The sequence below is a fragment of the Epinephelus fuscoguttatus genome, linkage group LG3, assembly GCF_011397635.1.
Source record: "Epinephelus fuscoguttatus linkage group LG3, E.fuscoguttatus.final_Chr_v1".
Lineage (NCBI taxonomy): Eukaryota > Metazoa > Chordata > Actinopteri > Perciformes > Serranidae > Epinephelus > Epinephelus fuscoguttatus.
The window spans coordinates 37,035,433-37,052,652 of record NC_064754.1 but is presented as its reverse complement, the minus strand read 5'-3'; the positions used below and the strand labels follow the sequence as shown (position 1 = coordinate 37,052,652).

At 39.9% G+C, this 17,220-nt stretch overlaps 1 protein-coding gene across 2 annotated transcripts; it reads right to left on the bottom strand.

Annotated features, from left to right (window-relative positions):
- Positions 1–288: 288 nt before the first annotated feature.
- gga3a (golgi associated, gamma adaptin ear containing, ARF binding protein 3a) lies at positions 289–16,072 on the bottom strand. Of its 2 annotated transcripts, none has more exons than XM_049571759.1 (17): positions 15,982–16,072; positions 15,229–15,313; positions 14,982–15,057; positions 14,789–14,887; positions 14,568–14,691; positions 14,280–14,383; positions 12,484–12,564; positions 12,160–12,297; positions 9,973–10,054; positions 9,582–9,707; positions 8,950–9,153; positions 7,029–7,102; positions 6,534–6,940; positions 5,516–5,802; positions 3,133–3,302; positions 2,830–2,940; positions 289–2,568 (listed from the first exon to the last, which is right to left on the bottom strand). In XM_049571759.1, the coding sequence occupies exons 1-17, from the start codon at positions 16,016–16,018 to the stop codon at positions 2,458–2,460; spliced, it is 2,316 nt and encodes a 771-aa protein (XP_049427716.1). In that variant the 5' UTR covers positions 16,019–16,072; the 3' UTR covers positions 289–2,457. The 2 variants fall into 2 exon arrangements, 1 of the variants encoding a protein (XP_049427716.1); XR_007448954.1 differs by having other exon boundaries at positions 2,545–2,568; positions 3,058–3,302.
- Between the last annotated feature and the right edge of the window lie 1,148 nt (positions 16,073–17,220).

Here is a 17,220-nt window from a genome sequence, read left to right as displayed (position 1 = left end):
CAACTTGACCAGCGACAACATTAATATGCAGCTTACATGTTATTGCATTAGTAATAATAATCCTTTAGTATATAATAATGACAGGGATGGTTCTGCTGCATCAATAGTTTACTTTTAATACTTTGTTACCTTGTTGCTTCTACATGTAATTGATTTTTTTTATACAATGGTATTGCTACTTTGAAATGAAAATGCACCTCAACGATATTGTGGTTACTATGCTGCACTACCACACTGATACCAGTCCTTTGACACTAAATAATAAGGCAAAATATGTGAAAATTGTAATGCAAATAGATCAACCTCATTCTTTATTTTTCCATGCACAGAAATAGTTTTTCAAAAAATATACAATGACAACTTCATTTAACAATCTAAGACAAATAAATAGTTTTATAAGAAATATGTAGAGATTCTCCTATATAGCACTAATAGCCCCAGAAAGACAAAAATAAAGAAGTCACAGTTTTTGATGAAGACATGGTAAGCCTAATGCTTTGAATCAACCATCAAGTTTTTACTATTGATATACAGTATTTTCTCAAGATTTTGTCAAAGTAATGTTTTCCTAGTTTGACATAGGAAACTCCCACACAAGCTAAACATTTACTATTGACCCAGGGTAAATGTCTTTACTCCTACTAACCTGATGTCTGCAACACTGTCCAACAGCAGGAGTGAGGGCAAAGCTGTGCATGGCATTTAATTAAAGTCCAACAATAATACTTTCTGTCTCCAGAGATTAAATATCAGCTGGTCAGCTGTTCCTAAAGCATATCCACTTATTGTGATCCTTGCCCTTATCCGCTCATGTTGCACCTACCAAGTAAATTGGGCTAATGTCTCTGGCACAAGGCTGCTGTCTCATTCTGCAGGAATTACATCTTTACACTAAAATGCTATCCAGGGTGCACAGTCTGGGCAGGTAACAGGATGTGTAATTCATCAGAATCCACCCTGTTGCTACATAATGTAACATTATAAAATGTCTGTCTGCATATTTGGTAACTTTACAGTGTCTGTCTGAATATTTGGTAACACTGGACTGATTTGTGCCTATCTTACTGCAATACTGTAAGAGTCTATCATAAGAAGAGTGCGCAGAAAGATAACAACGGTTGATTTAAACACCAAACAGGAAATTAACGGTTCTGATACCTTCTTCCCAAAAACCAAAATAAATAATACATTCATGTCAATAAATACTGAAAAACAAAAAAAAAAGCATACCAAGAGTCTGAGCTATGTGTTACAGTAGAACTCAGAGGACAAGTGAAAGTATTTAGTAGTGGCTGTGAAGGAAGTCAACAAGGTCAATAATTCTTACTGAGCAATTATGGATGCAAATAAGAGATGTAAGTATTTGAATTTTAAAGGTCACTGAATACGTAGTATTGAAACTTAAACACCACTGTATTAATAGCATTTCAGAATTTTACTTTGAAAACCATGCATCTGAATTCATGATTTATTGATTTATCTCTTTGAAATTAAAATGTGAATTTTCTTAATTTGCAATTTCAAAAACCGAATATTTTTTCGACAGATCCAAAAACTCAAGTTGAAAAATTAAAAATAACAACATTGTGCCCTACCCCAGTCAGAACAGGTGGGGTAGCCCGAATGTTACTAAAAATTTAACCTCGATTTTTTAAATCTGAATTTGGCAGATTTTTCTGTTTGAGAATTTTAAACTTGAATTTTTAGATTGAAATTGCAAATCAAGAAATTTCACATTTTAATTTCAAAGTGGTGATTTCAGACCAAATCCATTCAGTCAAATGGTATTAAAAGTAAAATGCCAACACTATGAATTCAGGGTTGTTTAAATATAAACATTAAATATTTAACAGCTGTTAAATATCAAACACATATGTCTTTTATTTGCCTCCATAGCCAATGTGCGGGTGCCTTTTATTTAGCAGAGGGAGAGGCAGAGAGGCTCTTGTCTGCTCCAGTCCAATGTTCTTAGTGTCAAACATTGTCATCATATATAGTCGGCAGCAAATCACATGAAATGCAGGTTGTGGTCACACGTTCATATGACCCTGGCTTCATACTCTCCTTCAACATGTGTTTCTGCTCTTTATTAAAACTGCCTGGCATTGGAGGACAGTATAATAATAGTAAAAACCTGATGAGTTATTATTTAACATTAGCAAATGATTTTCCCACATAACCATTCATCCACATTCAACCACTTCACATCATTTGTTACTGCACCATACTAACTACCTCTGGCACTGTCAAAAAACTAAAGTTGAATTCACCCTACGGGACTTTGGCTACTTCAGTGGGCCATCTCAAGCAGAAAAACTCCTTCAAGGTCCATTAAATTTTATGTTATATTCTTCAAAGTTTCCATAAAAGTCTACCAATACTGCCCTTCCTCTTGATCTCTGAGCTGCACTGACAAATTTAATTGTTGATGGAGTCTTGTAGTGTCGGTTTGCACAGCTATAGAGCCCCCCATCTGTCAGCAGGCGGGAACTCATTCACCTCCCCCACTTCTGTGTGTGGCTGCTCTCCCAGCATGAATGTCAGCTTGTATCTCATCCGAACCTTTTCCTGTGAAACACATACATATGCAACACACTCAGCTTGGCAGCTTTCATTAGCTTGCTGGGACACAAATGATGTAATGCACTGTCAGTGTCAGTGATGATTATCCTCATGTGAGACTGTAAGAAGAGGCGATACTGTGCTGTACTGTGTGACTTCAAACATTGATAAAACACTGCTGAAGTAAGAAAGTGTTGTGTTAATTTATACATTACTAAATGCATTAAAAATGTAGGAACACCAAAACAGCTCCGGGCTGAGCCTTACCTTGAGAGGATTGGCAAGCAGCATGACCTGAGTGATGGCAGCAGGAGGAAGGATCGGGTTAAAAGGAGCCAGCTCTGTCCCCGAGGGTGCTTGCAGTCTCACTTTCATCGTCTAATGAATTGGCAGAACAGACATCCACGTTGACTAAATAGAAGCGGCAGCCCACTTAAATGTTATTTTAAGTTGAATATTTAATTTAATGAGTGGAGAGTCTGCCAAAGTAAATACCTTTAAAAATAAATGCACACTGTGTAGTTTCCGATGCAGTAATGGGTGATATCAGAGAAGCACAGCAGGTTTTACCTTGGGCACAGCAGCCTGCAGAGCAATATTCCTGACAGGCAGCGGGGCTGTGTTAAGCATGGACGCCACCATCACAAGTACATCAGGTCTGCCTGCCGGACAGTCGGTGGCGAAATGCAGCAGAACTCGGACGCCGTTTTTGTCATATGCTGTCACAGGACACACTTGACCTAAAATACAGCACACAAAGGGGGAGAGGAACATTGTAACAACAAGTCTGAAGTCTTCACAAATACACAACCACCTATTGCCCTCAATGTACTCTGCACTGAAAGCAAATTTTGATACATGTCCTTTCTTTCTTTCACACATGCTCTGACAACTACACTTATTCACAAACAAGACCAAATCATCACCCAGTATCTTTTTCAGTCTCATCCAGTTTGCCTCTATCACCACAAAGTGGCAGTAATGTCTAGAGTTCAGTTTTCCAAACCACTAGTAATTCTCAAATAAGGAGGGAAGTGTTATTTTTCACTGAAAAACAGCTGCGGTTTATTGAAATTATCTGCACTACTGAGACAAGAACTCTCCCCTCGAGTTTTTTAAAAGATATACTATGCAGGATTTTCCGAAAAACAATGTATTAAAGTAATCCCTGTCAATATGACCCGTTAGTAGTAATAATAACAACGACTTAATAATTAAGGACACGACGACAGGTGCATAGCGTACCACACAAAAACAATCGTCTATGTACAAACATAAAATAGTGTGTGGCGGTGTATTTTTCTGCAGAAGTTCTGTCCTCTGCCTGGATTTTCCTGTCATTTTCTATGCTTAGGCCTTTTTGAGCATGAACCCCACAGCCCTCAGGGTTTTATAAGAAGGTAGTGACAAGGTGCCAGACTGTAAGCAGCACACAGGCAAAAGACGCTGCGCTGAAAAAATGCAAATACATTGACGCGAAACACCACATGACAGTAAAATCCGGGGTTAGCTTTTACTTTCAGTCTTGCTGAGCATGTTAACAAATTACACTTTTAATCTCTTTTGTGAATCTCCTCTACAGGGTATTCTATCCAGGCTGGGGGATCAGGCAAAAATGTCACTTCAGTATGCTGTTGTGGAGGTGGCAACCAATTGTTAGAATGATTGTGGCTGATACAATATCCCAATAATGCATTCAATGTTCAGCTTTTGAGAAATAAGCATATTCCACTTTCAGTTTGCAATAAGCCGCTGACTGATTTGGGTCCTGGGGAGCTGGCCTCTTCAAGTGTTTTCAAAAACAGGCAGAAGGAGTTGAAGGAGGTTGCATCAGGTTGTAGATGCTTTCACTAACTATTCGCCTCTATGTGATCCAGGACATACTGACCTGATTTCTCGGTATGCTTTGTTAAAATGTGCAGCTGCATGTCTTGGCCAGGACATTCTTGTAAAGGAGATGTTTAATTTCTGTGAGGCTTTTCCTGTTTAAATATTTGTCATGTGGAATTGCACTGAACTCCTGGGCAATCCCCCTGGTATACACACTATGTAAACTGTGCACAGAATATAATCTCCTATATTAGATTCTTGGCAAAGGAGATTAAAATGCATCTTAGGGGACTGGATTATGTGGACAGCAACAAATACAAGTATAAACAAGATGCACTTTAACAATTTGCCAAGGTGGTCTGGGGCACATTTGACTACATATCTGTTGTAGTGTAAAGGCTAATGCGTCCTGATGCATCCTGAAGCGTCCCCAACAAGGACCTAACAGGAAAATGCATCATAAATGCAGGACGTGGTGGTTGTTTTGGTGACAGCGACAGCCAACTCTCTATAACTTGCCCTTTTATTACGAGTTGGACAAAGTGTTGAGTGACCGTCTATCGTTTTGCCATATGGAAGGAGACACACTGAATTCTGCTGACAGCCGTATCTCCAGCTGTACCAAGACAACCACTAATGCCACTAATGTGACTGGCGAGTGTGGACATAATGACTGTGCGCAGGGCCCGTGACCCTCTAGCAGAGGTGACATATGCTGTAAAAAAAAAAAAAATCTGAACACAAGTGGTCAGCACGACACCCTGGAAATCACTGAAAGACATTTTAAAACCAACAGGGTCTCTATGTCCTCAACAGTATGTCTGCCCTGCTCCACTACTAAATGCATCCATGGACCTCTTGCAACCTTGTAAAAACCTTTTGCCTTTTCAATGAAAAATTAATTTCAAACATAATGGACCCAAGTTAAACTGATGTTTATTCATCACAGAGGCGAGTCTACCAAACAAGACTTTTGGCTCAGTGTGATATCCTTGTCAATCTCAAATAACTTTCTGTCAACCCTCTGCTCCATAAATATATAAAGAGGCCACCAAATCAATTGAAATACTCAAAATACACACACACACATACAAAAACATACACTCTATTTTATGAAACCCACTTGGCTTGATGGCATCCAAAGGAACAAATACATTGGCCAGGGACACTTCTTGTCCCTTGCCTGGACTGGCCTGGCTCAGAGGGAGGATGGGGGACAGAGAGCGTAACAGAGGGCTGTCATCTGCCTGACTCTTGGCAGGTGGGGGAGTCGACCCTCCTTGTATCTCTCCAAGGAGAAGTGAGGTGGAAGTGGTAGAGGTGACCTCTGGACCGACAGAGAGGGCAGGAGGAGCGAGTAGATCCTCACTCTTGACCACACAGCTGCCAGAGTCAACCCCACCTGGTATACTGTGTGTGAATAATTAAAGAGCCTTTGTCAAAGACATTGTATGATAACAGACATGATCAATGATAAACTATAATAACAAGACAACAGAAGCAACATGAAAGAAATGCCATCTAAAATGTCCAAACATTCACTGTGCAGTCAGGTTTAGTGATCACAAATGAAATGCAAGGCTCTTCATCAACACAAAATCAGATCTCAACCATCTGACATCTGAACAAGCGGCTGCTGGACACTTAACCAGCACTTTACAATGATCAGTCACAAATAGTCTTTGAATTTTAATTAAACTGATGAGATACAGAGTACTCTTATGCTTCAAAATGTAATTTGGACAGTATTCTCAAAACATTCAGCAAAGCATTTTTCTATCCACTCTGAGCAACGTTGCTTGGTTACTGTGCTTAAAACGCTGCCCTTCTAGTGGCTGCAGGGTCATCCACAGATCACTCTGTATCAAAGGCTAATGGAGTCACTACCATTTGGAAACTAGCAGTTAAGATGCACTTGAAACCTCATATGTGAATGGAGAAAACACTGTTAAGATTTCACTGGACAGAAGTGCTTTTAAATTTAAGTGCTGAGGAACAGCAACAGACCAACCAGTGCAATTTAAAAAAACATTGAGATTTTCAAAATATGATCCAGCACCCGAGTTATCACGTGTGACAGATGGACAGATTGACGCTGACCAATGCTCTGTCCCCCAGTTCTACCTCATGACACTACTCACTTTTTAGGACTGCCCAGATCCAGTAAGGCAAGGTCTTGCAGGTTGTGACTGAGAGAAGTTGAAGTCATGTGGGACACTCCAGTGGAGACCTGTTGTGTACTGACAGGGGTGGCTGAGATAGCAGGCGAGGCCATGCTGAATGACTGAGGAAGAGCAGCTGGGGTCATGGTGGTCAATACTGAGCTGAGGGGCTGCGGGAATATGGCTGACGTCGTTGAGACAGATACTGTAGAAACCGGAGGTGCAGAGAAGATGGGGCCGGGGAAGATTAAGGCAGAGGCAGTCATAGAAGATTTGGCTGAATTATCTGGGGCACCTGATACAGAAAGGGCCTCTGGAAGAAGTGAAGATGTGGAAAACGCAGGAGCCAAAGTGATGTCAAAAAGACCCAAATCTTGACTGGAATCCTGGAATATATGGCAATAAAAACACTCCTGTTAACAGTGAGGTAATACTTGACATTACAAAAAAAAAAATTGCTCTTAATTTAAATACCTGTAAAGATGGCAAATTATTGCTCGGGTTTACATGTGTTGATTTACTTGGAACAGGAGCGGGATCGTTGAGGCCTGTAAATTAACACAAAAGAAGTCATACATACAACCTCTATTTTTGAACCTATATTTGATTGACATTTAATGTTCAAACAAATAAACTTTATTATTTTTTGTAAACATACACTTCTTATGAATTTGATGCCTGCAACACATTCCAAAAAACGTTGGGAGAGGAGCAACAAAAGACTGGGAAAGTTGTAAAATTCTCAAAAAAAAAACCACCCAGAACATTCCACAGGTAAAAAGGTTAATAGGTAACAGATTAAAGTATCACTATTGGGTTTGAAAGTGGCACCCTTGAAACGCTCAGGTGTCTCAAGAAAGGGTGGTCACTTTGTGAAAAACTGTGTGGACAAACAGGCCAACAGTTGGAGATCAACGTTTCTCAATGCACAAAAATGTAGCACATAAGGAGCGAGGCTGAAAACCAACATTGAATGATCATGACCTCTGATCCCTCAGGCTGCACTGCATTAAAAATCAACATGACTGTATAAAAAACACTTTGGAAAAACATTCTCATTGAACACTGTTCATCTCTTCATCTACAAATGCAAGTTAAGATTCTAACATACAAAGTCAAAGCCATATATTAACAACATCCAGAAACATCCTGACCCCTATGGGCCTGAGCTCATCTGAGATGCACTGACAGAGTGAAAAAGTGTGCTGTGTCTGAGGCATCAGCATTTCAGACTGTTTTTGAAAAGAATGGACATTGTGTCCTCCAGATTGTTACCAGCACAAAGTTCAAAGCCAGCGTCTGTGAAGGTGTGGGAGTGAATCAGTGCCTATGGCCTTATGGGTAACTTGCAGATCTGTGAAGGCACCATGAATGCTGAAAGGCATATACAGGTGTCCTGTCTCCCACTGAAAATGTGTGACACATTATAAAAAGCAAAACACAACAAGCTGACTGACTGTTGAACAGCTTAAGTCGTATATCAAGCAAGAATGTGAACAAATTTCATTTTCAAAACTTTTAAAACATTTCATGTCTTCAGCTGCAAAACACCACTGTTAAAAGAAAAGGTGATGTCACACAGAGGTAAACATGCTCCTACCCCAACTTTTTTGGAACGTGTTGCAGGCATCAAATTCAGAATGAGTGTATATTTACAATAAACAATTAAGTTTATCAGTCAACAATAAATATCTTGTCTTTTTACTGTATTCAATTGAATAAAAGTAAAGAAACTTTTGCAAATCATTGCGTTCTGTTTTTAATTACATTTTACACAGCTTCCCAGCTTTTTTTTTTAGAACTGGGGCTTTATATGTCAACTAGAATCTAAAAAGAACAGTTAAAGGAACAGTTCACCTAAAAGTCAAAAAATACATATTTACCTCGAACCTGTAGTGCTGTTTATCAATCTATATCATTTTACTGCGAGTTGTTGAGTGTGAGAGATATGGCAGTAGCAATGTCTCTGGATGGACTGTGGAAACGAACATGGTGATACAGTTCTTAGGTGCAGCCTACACAACCAGGTCTGTGGACTATCTCCAGTAACTAGATCATTATTTCTGGAAAGAGACATTGCTCTTGAGTCTTTGTATTGTTTTTTTTTTGATGTTTTGAGCATCACAAGCCGAGCCCTATCTATGTAGTTCCATTATATCAGAGAGAAGGCAGACATCTCTACGGCCAATATCTTCAACACTCAGCAATCCACACCAAAACAATCTAGACTGATAAATAGCACTACAGGTAAGATAAAAAATAAATATATGTTTTTGATTCTGGGTGAAACTGTCCCTATAATGTTCAGCATTGCCATGAAAAAAACAAACAAACAACAACAACAACAACAACAACAACAAATAATAATAATAAAAGATACTATATTGGATGTTACCTAAAGATAGTAGCTCTTCATCCAGCAGAGAGAGTGCTGCAGATGGTGCACTGGGACTCGGGGACTGAGGGTCAGTGACAGCGGACCCACACAGCAGGTCAGCAGGAATAGACAGAGAAGACGGGGGTTGATGCTCTGGTAGAGAAACGCTCTGAGTGTCCAGACCCACCAGGTCAATAAGAATCTCTGACTGGTTCGTGTGACCTGTGCTTGTCAGATGGAGGAAAACACTGGCAGTGAGAAAACAAAGGTGTATCCAATTTCAAACAGGCAATATTCTCTGTTTGTCCATCTGCAAAGTTTAAAGGGGACAGTTCATCCAAACACACACACACACACACACACACACACACACACATACACAAAACACCAGTCAGTATATTCATACAACATGCTCTTGAGAATGTTTTTTTGGTGTTCAGATTAGACAGAATTTTGTCAAGTTTGTCTGACCATGGGCTGTAATTGTGACTGCATGGTTTCTGCAATGAGGAGTTGTGATGCACACAAAATGGAAGCCTCTTTTGAAAATATGTCAGAAACTGCACTGCCTAATGGCATAATTATTAGTGCTATGTAGTAAACATACAATGAGGACATACAATTCTGTGGTTATACCAGTTAAAATGTACCTTGTCTGACCGATGATTGTATTTGTTGTGCCTCTTCAGTCTCTCCATTAATGATCTGTCCTTCCACAATCTTCTTATAGGAATTAATGACATGGGAGAGGTCATCGCTGGCCTGCAGGATGTCTCCTGATAAATGTATTTTAAAAGGTTAGACTGGGCTGATGCTTCACAAACAATAGAACAATGTGTTCTAAATTTAGGAACTGTGTGTGCCGAGTGGTTTTTATAAAGTGATCGAGTGGTCGTTCCGGTCTGATAGGATGTTGTTCTTACGTCAGCACAAGGCCTTCATAAATCATGAGTCATGCATATGTACAACTTTTTATACATACATAAGGACAATGAGAATGCATCACCAGAGTAACTAGGGCCATATCACAGGATGTCTTACCCAAGCTGCTGTCATTATCCTCGGTCTCTGTTGCAAGCTGGAACACTGTTTGCCTGAGCTTGTCGCAATCACCATACAGCTCCTGAGAAAAGAAGTTTAGAAACCACTAAATATTCACATCTTGAATCTCAAATCAGAAACTGCTGTATCATAGGATAGAAAAAGAAAACCATTACTCATGATACATTCATGATAAATGTCACCTATAACTATGATATTAAATATGTCATTATTACCAGGGCTGCCCCCTAAGAGCTGACCAAACTGTTAGTCAAAAGAGTCTTATGCTTGAGGTTCATGACTGTCCACACGGCCAAAGTGACATCACACCATCAGACTCAGCCCTTCGCAGGGGTCCGATGAGGCAGGTTTTCGCCTGCCCATGCACATCCGACATTTTCTAACTACCTGGATGAGGATGGACAGAGATCCATGCTGTTGACTTGAGTTCTCTAAACACTGGCCCCTACAGTTTGTGCAAATTCTCCTCACGGCAAACCAAAATTCTTCCAAAGTATTAAAGATCCAAACGTTTCCTTGTCACAGTCCCTCGTCAGCTGATGTCCATGTGACATCAATAAATTGACAAAATGTTCAGTCTCCTTGCTGGTTGTTCGGACACAATCATAATCATTACTGCTTTTGCCGTCCACATTCTTGTTAAAGGGTCTAGTGTGTAGGATTTAGTGACATCTAGTGGTGAGGTCGCAGATTACAACCATCTAAAACTTCTCCCATGTGCCAAGCATGTAGGAGAACTACATGCTTGGCACATTGTGGCCAATGCAAAAGCAATATTGTCCCTGTCTAGAGTAGGCCTGTCACGATAACAAATTTTGCTGGGCGATTAATTGCGTCAGAAATTACTGCGATAAGCGATAATATTGCGTAATATTGTGCTTTTAAGACTATTTTTTATTATTGTTGTAATTTTGCTTTTTTAAACTTATATAATGATAATAAAAGCATAATATGCAAGTACACCCTTTTAAAGAGAAATAAACATTTATTTAACAAGAATATTTACGAATGCAAAAAAGAAAATTTAAATATCCGAAATAACACGTAAAAAAAACTAAATAAATAAATAAATACAAAAAAATAGACTGTCAGTCTCTCACTCTCAGGTGTGCAGTTAAGTTGGTTGTATTTGCTCTTTTTGTTGAGATGGTTTTAGAACAAACCCGGCACACCGGCTCGTCCAAATTACTGGGCTCCCCTCCGTCATTTGGTTTAAATCCAAAATACTCCCACACAGGAGCGTGGCATTTGGTTTAGGAACAAGTTTCATGTCTTTCTCTATGCTCAACTCTCTTGTTTTTTCTCCGCCTTGTCTCCCCCTCACGGAGATCGCACAGTGTCTGTGTGTGTAGCCCATAGCCCTGCCTCCCCCACAGAGACAAAGACACTCGATGACAAGAGCTTTCCCTCTGTTCATTACGCTAATGAACCAACTCACCTGGCTGCCAGATGATGCATGGCAGTGAACGCTCTTGTCATCCAGTCTCTTTGGTGGAGAGAGACAAGGAAAACAAACACGCATGAATATGGCAATTAATCGCGGCCGGAAAAGCTACCGTCTCCCTTTTAATTTACCGTGCAATTAACCGACTTATCACATATCGTGACAGGCCCAGTCTAGAGCCACTGTTTGGTTTGTCCACTCTGGGCTACTGTACAAACATCATGGCAGACTCTGTGGAAGAAGACCCTTTCTCTGTATGTAGATATAAATGGCTCATTCTAAGGCAATGAAAACACAACATATCACAACATGTCCTCCAAAAAAATTAAATTAACATTATAAATGTGCAACAATTAGTTGACTAATGGCTTGAACTAACGACTACTGGTGAACAAGGAAACATTTTGGTCAGGGGCAGCCCTGATTCAAAAGATATTGTTTTTTTTTTTTACATAAATAACTTTGAGCTGTTTACTGTATATATGTTAACGTGATGGAGAAATCTGAAGGAAAGTCTATACCTAATGAAGGACTGGTTTGACTTAGAAGGAGGCTGTTTTCACTGTTGCCTGAGAGTTTAAATCTAACAGGAGTTTGGGCTGCTTTGGAGCTATACAGCCAAGGTTTGAAATATCAAATAAGAGTGTTTCCAAAAAGGTCAATTAACGCAAAAGGAAGAACGGAATTTGTTTCAAAAGGTCATCTGAGCCCTGTTTACAAACCCTAATGAGCTCCTTGTCTCCGTCTGTGGAGTCTTCTGGGCTGAAGTGAATCAGCATCTCGTTAAGGAGTTTCACGCTGTTGTTGACTGCCTCCAGTGTGCTTTTTTGCTTTGTCGCTTTCTGTGTTCTCACCTCATCCTGGGTAAAAAAAAAAAACCAAACAAAATGAGTCACACTTGTAGAGATAGTACTTATTAAAGTTGGGTGTCAGTATAAACACACACTTTAAAATGAAGACAGTAATTGGCTTCTAAATTCTCGGGTAGAAAGCCAACAGAACTGAATTAAAACACAACCAAAACATTTTACTAAACACTGACACACCTCCTTGACCATGTTCTTGATGAGCCGATTGGCCTCTTGCAGATCTTCTGGCTTTTTGCTCTTCAGCAGCTCTGCCAATCTCTGCAGAGAGAGTAAACACTTAAGTACATTTCCCACAGATTACCCAGACACAAGCAGCCAAGCAATACAAGCTCCCAGACTCTAGAAAAACAAAACTCACCCATAGATCAACTGCAGTCAACAAAAAGTAAACATGCACTCATGACCTGTTTCAGTAACCAGTGAGGTACTGGAGCGAAAAAATAAACAAGACTTCATTCAGTGTCGTATATGCACATTAAATACGACCCTTTTTTTCTGTGGAATGCCAGAGCCTTTAAGAGAAGCTCACACTGCATAACATTCAGAGTCATCAGATCGCAGCACTGTTCACTTGCTGTTTGTATGTGGGAGTGTTGCAGTCATTGTGGTTCTCACACTACATGACCGACCGCCAACAGCAGGTCACTCTCTACAAGATCTTTCACCATGAGTATGCCATGTGATGTGTGGATCAAACCACAACCTGGGTTGGAGGGGTTGCAATAGTCCACCTTCCAACTTCTCTTCATCTTTCTCTGTCACTCTGTCTCTCTCTTCCTCTCAAACACACCTTGGCGAGCACCACAGCGCTACTCGTCTCTGTCCTCAACTTGTGTTCAGGGCTCTCACTGGCTGTAGCTCGATGACAAAGTCCCAGACAGGTCCAGATATTTAGCATACTAGATATCTGGGGAGCGTCTGCAATGCACTGATGTGCCTCTCAGCACTAAGAGCACCATTTTGCAAGTGCCGTGCCAATCACCATTTGCCTCTGATCTGGGGCTTTTGTCAGGGAGCTCCAAAAACTGTCGGCAAATCGAAAACTAGGCAAAAGTTGTGGATTGTGAACTAGACATTAGTCAGTGATGCAACAGTGGGAGAAGGCAAGAAATGAGGGGACAGAGAGATCCTTGTCTAATCCTTTAAAACCTCTCAATCTTTAGTATGTAGTGCAATCAAAACTCCCATGAAAGAGTGGAAAAAACATGAAAGTATATCATATGAAAGACTGGTAATTACATAGTTTCCTTTTAGGATTTTATTTCTTATATAAATGGGCTGCATCCATACTGAAAAAATTAAGGGATAGTTCAATGTTTTGGGCAATACCTTTATATGCTTTCTTTCAGAGTCAGAAAGGAGGATTGATATGACTCTCATATCTGTCTGTTAAATTAAAAGCTACAGCCAGGAGATGATAAGCTTAGCGTAACATAAAGACTGGAAACAGCAGGTAACAGCTTGCCTTGCTCTGTCCAAAAGTAAGAAAAAAAGATCTGTCAACCAGCTCTGCTGAAGCTCACTAATTAACATGTGAAATCCTGTGTTTTTTCATCCATACAAAAACTGAAATTAAAATGACACATTATGGTTTTAAGGGGAGTTACTTGTTGGACCATTACTTGGTTTTGGGCAGCAACGACATGGCATGGATCTGCCATCTCCTGCCTTTACCTTCACATTTATTGAACTGATTTGAGGGTGGTATCCATCTTCTCACCCAACTCTCAGCAAGAAAGCAAATTAGGTCATATCCACTATTTATTTAGTATTCTATGGCAAGGAGGGTCTGAATGTGGCAGCTAAGTATGTAAGCACTCAAACACTTAAACTACAGAGGTACCAAATGATCTACATTGTGCCAGCAATACACTTAATTGAATATGTATCTGTAACAGAGACAAAAGATAAAAGAGAAAGCTACATGCAGTGAGTGAGCCGCAGTGTTCACATCCCAAAATAATTCTTCTTACCTTGCTCTTCTTCTCGTCATCAAACACAGGATTCTTGGGTCGTGGAGAGGGCGATGGTATTAATGTTGCATCAAGAGGGATTTCTGGGTCAGTTACAACAATACCTAAAATAAAAATGACAACAGAAAGCTATTTTAGTCTGAAAATGACAGCTATGGGACATCAAAGTCCAAAGCACAACACAATTATAACCAACTATTCGGGGAATTATTTTTTGATATCACTGTTATGCCACCATATTGTTTTATTGTGTTATTTTTTTAGAGTTTTAAGTGGCTGATATCTCACCCTGTGACTTCAGCATCTCATACGCTTCAAAGATCTTTGCTTCATCTGGTAGAGACACAGTCCAACTGTACAGCATCTCAATCACTTTAGTCTTCACTTTTTCTGACACTTTGTCTCCTAGATACTGAAAAATGATAGACGCACAGCTTAAAATGACATCAAACTTAAATTTAAGTACACATATCCCCATCAGAGGAGGTTCAAACATTTATGTAACCTACCTTAGGTGAAACCACCTTAATTAATTCATTTAAAAACCTAAATTTCCCAACTTCATTGTGAAACCGTCGCCCGCAATTCTTCATACACGCCTCAAGAACCTAAAAAAAGGGAAAACAACCTCAGATATCGTCTTCCACTTTCTGCTGAAGGATGTCAAAATGAAAAGGACAGTGAAGGGATTCCACTACACACCATTAATGCTTGCATCGCCTCCCATTCCTGAGGGGACTGGATCTTGTGAGCCAACAATCTAACAGATATTTGTGGGCTGGAAAATAAGACAGAAAGTCACAATCCAATGCAGACTTAATAACACAAGCCACTCAGAGTCTGTGTTACAACAACCTTTATAATAAGCTCCACGTGTTTTGCACAATGAGGACACACATGAGCACTATTAGATGGGCGTGATTGGGTTAGTGAATGAATGTGACCATACCCCTCTAGCTCCTTATTGATTTGGTCACAGAATCCCATTATATACTCCCAGTCTTCCTGTCTGTTGGAGGGGTTGGTGGCTTTGTCTGAGGGGAAAAAAGGAGGATATGATCTCTCATGCCCTTATAGCACATTTAGCAAAGCTTATCAATAGGTACAGCTATGGCTGAACTATTATCATGTCACTGGAGAGCTGATGAAGGCTGGAGCTTTGTGATATATCAACAAGATTTAAGCCAACCCACGAGTATGAAGTATGAGTCCCTCCGAGACTAGCTCCCACACAACCTAACGTTAGACCTTTCAGGATATCTTGTGTTATGTCTCCTCTCCTTAATAGCCCCCGGACAGTTCACTGATCCAGTTTATTTCTGCAAGACCTGTTTGAACTTGGATAAGTCAGCGCCTGGAGCTGTTTACAACAGCAGTCTTAAAAACCAGGGAGCAACTGCAAAGACGTACAGTAGGTCACCAACAGAATAATCACATTTAAGCAAGCCTGTCCACACACTGACTCCAGGACTCCAGTTTAAAGCCAACATCAAAGCTGGTTTTAGCTAGCGACGTCAATAAGTTGCCAGCAGCAGCTGTCTGTGTTAGCAACAACACAGACGAATTAGCACGATACTTTTCAGTTTCAGCGATGTCATGCGAGTCAAATGATTGTTTCAGACAGTTACGGTTGTACGACACATTGCTGCGCACCTTTGAGACGAATAAACGACGTGAAAAAGGAGTTTAAGCATGTACTTACTAAGCCAGGACTCCAGCGATTCTCCATCGTCCGCCATATTTGCACTTTAAGAAGGCAAACAACGCGTGACTGCTGCTGCCTTCACGATCTGTCGGACAAATCGGACTCACTACGTGCCTGTTCGATGAGCCTTCCCATTGAAATGTTTCGTGTGATTGACAGTGTAACAAAATAAACGATACCTATATGTATTTTTTGACAATATATATGTTATTTCTATGTTAGTTATTCTCATATAGTAACGTTTCTTTTTCCATTAATTTTAAGGTGGCACACACAATTAGACTACAAGCATACTGAACATCCCTCTCTTCTGTCTGCTGCACCAATTAATCTCTCTGTTTTTGCTTGATTTCAAAATCTTAAGACCCAGATATTTTTCTCAGGTTTTGGTAAAGAAAACAGACAGTGAATAAAACATTAATATAATATAAACTGTGAATATTAAACATTTACAAGGTGGCTAGCTCCACACATGCATGTTTGGTGCACATGTTGGTCAGGCATTACACTCACCGCTTTATGCATCTGTATTTTACCATGTGTACCTTATCCAAAAAGGATCTGGTTATCACAACCCACCTGTGATTATAATGTACATTCAGAAGAAACACTAATTTGACGAATACTAAAGAGGAGACATCTTTGCTTCACCTGTGTCCCTACACCTTGTGATTATCTCCTCATCTTGTACACTATTCACTAATTTTTTTTTTAAAAAAAAAGTTTCTATCTGTCTCATTGTCTCTAATTACTTTATAAAATCACACTAATTTGTCCTCCTCTGTAGGTACTCATGGATGTTAACAAACAGTTGTAAGTTGTCTGTCGGGGCTTAATCTTGTTTTTGGAATATTAATTTTTTTTTATTAATGTAGTTAAAGGTATAAGTACATTGTTCTGAGACAGAAAAGACTTGTAATACTTTAATCAGAATTTTGTTTAAGGATGAACTTTGAGATAAAGGCTGTTGTTTAGAAATATAATACAGTAAAATAACATTTGGAGAAACCTGCTGGGACATCTCAGTTAGCCTTTAGCTCACCTTGAGCGAGCTTCTGAAGACAGAGTTGCAAAATACTTCCAGAGCCAAGTGCTATCCCAACCTTCTGGATTCATCAGGCAAATGGTATGACTGCTGGGACACCTGCTCCAAGCCAGTGTCCTCTACAGCCACTGCTGTTACTGTGCCTCAGCCAGCTTCCTTTCCTCCTAATGCTGCTTCCACATCTACACAGC